This window comes from Triticum aestivum, chromosome 6A (assembly GCF_018294505.1).
Source record: "Triticum aestivum cultivar Chinese Spring chromosome 6A, IWGSC CS RefSeq v2.1, whole genome shotgun sequence".
Lineage (NCBI taxonomy): Eukaryota > Viridiplantae > Streptophyta > Magnoliopsida > Poales > Poaceae > Triticum > Triticum aestivum.
Genome location: NC_057809.1, coordinates 597,256,280 through 597,261,214, shown reverse-complemented (window position 1 = coordinate 597,261,214; position 4,935 = coordinate 597,256,280). Strand labels below are relative to the sequence as shown.

At 43.7% G+C, this 4,935-nt stretch overlaps 1 protein-coding gene across 2 annotated transcripts; it reads right to left on the bottom strand.

Annotated features, from left to right (window-relative positions):
- Positions 1-642: 642 nt before the first annotated feature.
- On the bottom strand, positions 643-3,742 carry LOC123128825 (bifunctional nuclease). Of its 2 annotated transcripts, XM_044548921.1 has the most exons (11): positions 3,523-3,742; positions 3,093-3,429; positions 2,814-2,984; positions 2,658-2,707; positions 2,482-2,538; positions 2,107-2,172; positions 1,955-2,029; positions 1,328-1,443; positions 1,127-1,218; positions 920-978; positions 643-821 (listed from the first exon to the last, which is right to left on the bottom strand). In XM_044548921.1, exons 2-10 carry the CDS (start codon positions 3,403-3,405, stop codon positions 923-925), a joined length of 996 nt encoding a protein of 331 aa, XP_044404856.1. In that variant the 5' UTR covers positions 3,406-3,429; positions 3,523-3,742; the 3' UTR covers positions 643-821; positions 920-922. The 2 variants fall into 2 exon arrangements, with proteins under 2 accessions (XP_044404856.1, XP_044404857.1); XM_044548922.1 differs by having other exon boundaries at positions 3,093-3,529.
- Positions 3,743-4,935: the final 1,193 nt, after the last annotated feature.

Below are 4,935 nucleotides of genomic sequence, written 5' to 3'. Positions count from 1 at the left end.
GACGGTTCTCTCAATGCTTGAAAGACGAATAAACAAAATGAAGTTTCCCATTCGGGTATAGAGGGTTAGTTGCGAGCTATGACTCTTTTTTATAGTAGAGGTGACTTGGTTACGATGGTTAATTCGAGAGTTTGGTATGTCTGTTACTACACTATTGTCATACATTACATCTGCTATCAGTATTGCGCGCGACGCTGTGAAGCATGAGCTAGCTCACCAAGCATATTGGTGTCGATGCTCTTTTCGTGCCCGCTGGTGTGCAATATCAAATTATTTCTCTTCTGTGCATTCGGGTTACTTTACTTATGCTCAGACTAGATCACCACATATCTTATATCCCTCAAAACACATTGTTGTTGATTCACCGTGAGTTTGAGGGGCTTTCCGCATATTGTAGCACACCTATATGTGTATTTATACTGGACTATGGTCACCTGAAAATACAAGTTGCATATTTCCTAGGAGTAGCGGATCTAGTGCAGTTTTTCTTCTTCTTTTTTGATAAGGACGTAAATGCTACTCTTTCCATCCCATAATATTATAGGACGGAGGGAGTAGCCTCTATTGATATCTCTACACCGGAACTAAGGGAGTCGTCTGACCCCCTCGCTCCCCCCCCCCCCCCCCCGACCCAAAAAAATGTAAGTAATTCGATCGATGTTTGACTATATTTTGCAGCTTTCTGTACAACCCGTCTTCAAAAAAGGAAAATATTAAAAGTTACAGTCATTAGCTATGTACATATTCACATCGTACTTCTTTATGTTTGCTAGAGCTTCTATTTCCTTGGCAAAGGTCACTATGTACACCCCCATCAGGCTCTGAATATGACAAATGAAAATTGTAGTTAGTAGTGAGTGATTTGGCAGAGCACCTCCCCTTGCTTCAGGAATAAAGCAGAGGACTTCTCAGTTCTAACCTGTTATATTGTGTTCTTTTTGTTTGCCCGGAACATGAGAAGGCGATCTCTGTATTGAGCTGAAATTGTAACATGAGAAAGGATATTATCCATTATTACAAGGATTACACAAAAGATAACTGTTAATCTTTGTTGGTCAAGCCTGAAAAAAAAATTGCAACATAGGGAATGCGTGAATTTTATTTGTACAAGACATCAGTAACTTACCAGCATCTTTATAGCGCTCCTCGACAGCAGCAATAAGCATGCCGCGGACCAAATCGAATTCCTGGGCTTCAAAGCAAGGCTGGTCACCAGGCCTACAAAATGATAATGATGTGTATGTGTACTGGATTTGGTCAGAGTTCACATAACCTATGAAACACTTATTCTGACAGGAACCTATGAAAGTTATTTTTGCCATCTTACTTGTCCAGTCTTGTGTACTGGATTTGGTCAGAGTTCACGTAACTCCCAGTTGGCTTTGGTTGTATAACTTTCAGACCGTTGTTGTATGCAATGCGCTTATTGACTTGTATAGGAACCTGAGGGCAAAGATAGAGGAACTTGAATTAATAAGTATAATAAGGTTCCATGAAGAAACAGAGCACCAATTTCGTACTTCAGGAATTTCTTTTCTTTCAACAAAGGGTAATTTATTAATATCAAAATGATATCAGTTACGCCCACAATATCAAGACATAGTCAGAGACTTTGAGGATGCACACAGCCAAAAAATATAACAACATGGAGGAGAAAATAAGCTTGCATGAACAACAGCACGCAGCAAGTAAACTGGCAGCAACACCATTTACCGCCCTTGACTTACACGACTGGCGAATGGCTTTCTCTACTCACAAATCATACTATTCAGATCATCTGTGGTGCACAACCGGCAAGGTTGCAAAACGAGATCACCAAAAATACAAAATAGATAGCATAACAAATCCCACCAGGCCAAAGAGGTTAAGACAACACCTTCAGATGCAAGCAATACCTATAGGTGAAAACCAAAATATTATCAGCAGTTACTCAGTAACATAGATAAATGCATACCTTGCACCGGAAAGCAATGTTGATGGCATCTGATGGCTTGAGATCAAAACTAATAGTCTCTTCTTCATTTCCAATCTGGATACCATGATGTTGTACTTGAGAGATAATCATAATTCTTATTAAAATGACAGTGTATTTTCAAGTGGTGTTACCTTCGCAAGATACAATCTAGAATAGTAAGCATCATGCACCATTTCTGTAATCCGCACCAAACGTACCTGGAACACAAGTATTATATAATCAAAGTGATAGATGGAAGTAGATATTATTATTATCAAACGAATACATATATACCAGAAAATATGCAATTTCTCAATAGGTTATTATTTAGACAAATAGGTGCATGTTATTCATTGTATGATTACCAGATCAGGCATCCATTCCCCCACAATAAAAAAGATCATGCACCCTTTAATGTAATTACACAGCAGCATCAGTGCACATCAATAAAGTACAAAGATACTTGGTGCAATGCAGTCAAAGATAAGTTTGGAAAGGTAGTTCCGACTATTTCGTATTAAACTCACCGTATATCCCATCATTTCGGTCATCTCCTTTACCACATTATAAATTGTTGGCCTTGGCTAGAAAGTCCCCGCAATGCAACGCAGTTCAAAAACAGGAAAAAAAGGCCGGTTAGAATTGTAAATATGTGGGTGCTAATTAGTATCTGGAGAATATTTTAGCTAAACCAAACCCTTACAATTCGAATGTTCCGAAGGGCGGCCAGTAGCATAATACTTGGTGTCTCCACTGGAAGATTAGTGTGGGCACATATCAGTAATACTAACTGCGCATTCAGAAAAGCATCCGTAGAATTGCAAAATGTGTCCAGGCAAGGCAAGAACAGGGTACATACTGACAATAATGGGGAGCAGAAGATCGCTTCCATCTTCCATCTTGAGCACGATAGCATGGTGAGGCGTAGAATCGCGCAGTCTTAGCACGCGGGGATTATTCTGGACACATCTAAGGTTTCTTCCGTCGCGCATTCTTATCACAAAACCATCTGACACGCATCTGAGCTCAACTGTGAAAACAGATGCAAGCAATCACTGAATCCGCCGAAGAAGCGAACTAACCAGAAGCCAAATTACTCAGATAGTTAATCATCGTTGTAATAGCACAAGCAACCTACCAGCCTCCATGACGCTGGAGTCGACGAACTCCTCGCCGCTGGCGTCGAAATTCGCCGGCGGGGCGCCGTCCCCGTCAGATGACGAGCCGTAGCTGCAGCGAACAGGCCAGGCGCTTGTGCTGTGCATGTGCTGCTGGGTCGGGGCACCGAAGAACCTGCGCGACACGCCGTCGTAGCCGTCACCTGGCGAGACACCACCGCAAGCCCTCCTCCGCATGCGCACGCGCCTCAGCAGCTGGCCGCCGATCCGAGAGCGGGAGGTGAGAGCAGGCGCAGCGCAGCGCGGCAGAATCGGCCCGCGGATGACCTCCATCCCCTTGGATTTTCAAGAGTGACGCTGAAACAACGTTGGGATTCACCACCGAGATCAGAATATCCGATCACCGCGAAATGATGAACGGAAGAAGAGGGGTCGATCAGCGGAGCTTACCGGCGCTAGCTGCCGGATGGAGAATGGATGGGGTGATCCGCGCCGAAGAAATGGTGATCTTTTTTGGCGGATTTGCTGGGAGAACCGGCTCGAATTTTTTCAGCCAGTTGTTAGTGAGATCCTTATCGCTAAGCCTAAGCTCTCCGGTTTTATGGCCGAGAAGCGGTTGGATGCCGTCGCCGTGAAGTTGACACTATCGCCCGTATGACCTGTTCGTCAGATATTTTTTTTTTGACTGAAAGGGACTTTCCCCCGTCCCATTTTATTGAAAACCGAGGCAGGCAAATCCTCAGAACAGCCTGGGCATTCGGGTTTTTGGGGTTTTTCGTTTCGGTTAATTCGGTCTATGGGTCGGGTTTACAAAAATGAGAACCGAATATGCCTTTGCCTAGATAGATGACAGAAGCTATATAGACCGAAAAAATCATTCGGTTCTTTCGGGTACCCGAAAAAAGTGACCGTCTGCGAAGGCAGGCAGCGACTCCGTGCCAGCGATGTGGCGGAAGACGATAGCCAAGATAGGGGGTGAGGGGATGAGAGGCGGGCAACACCGCACGCACGCATTGTGGCAGCAGGCCAAAGATGCGGCCGCGCGGGTCACGGGTAGGCGACAGCTGACCAGGAACGCTTGAGCGGAGCGGGGCCATGAGAGCATCTCTAGCAGACCCCGTATATTGTCGACCCGCAAAATTCGTTTACTGTTTGCGGAAAAACGGTTTTGCGGGCCGGTGCAATTCAGTTCCGTTATGCAGGGTCTGCTCGGCCGTCGCTCGCGTCGGCCCGCAAATCAGATGCGGTTTGAGCTGAATTTGACACATTCGCACATATTCAGAAAAATATCAATACCACAATACAACAATCATTCACATTAAAAATAATTATTCAAATCACCGAAGCAAACTAAATAATTTAATATAAAACTTGTCCCGAATACAAATCACACATGAATTAAATGAAAATAAATAGAACAATGAATTTTGTTACTGCCCAGCCCTTTGTCAATGGTACTTAATGAGATCCTCCTGAAATTGAAAATGGGTGTTTGCATTTTCAATCTCTTTGTAGGTCCGAAGAAAAGTTCTAATGTGGTTAGGGTCTCTAACTGGTTTGACACGGCTACCTACATTGTTGTAGAATAACTCCAAGTTCATGTCTCTCTCATCTTCAAGAATCATATTGTGAAGAATAACACAACATGTCATGATATTTTTCATGGTCCGCTTGTCCCAAAAATGAGCAGGACCACAAACAATGGCAAACCTAGATTGCAAAACCCCGAATGCTCTTTCAATGTCTTTTCGGGCCGCCTCTCGCACCCTTGCAAATTCACATTGTTTCCTAGTTGTGGGTTCCTTGATGCTCTCGACAAATGTGCACCAAGGAAGGTATATGCCATCTGCAAGATAGTATCTC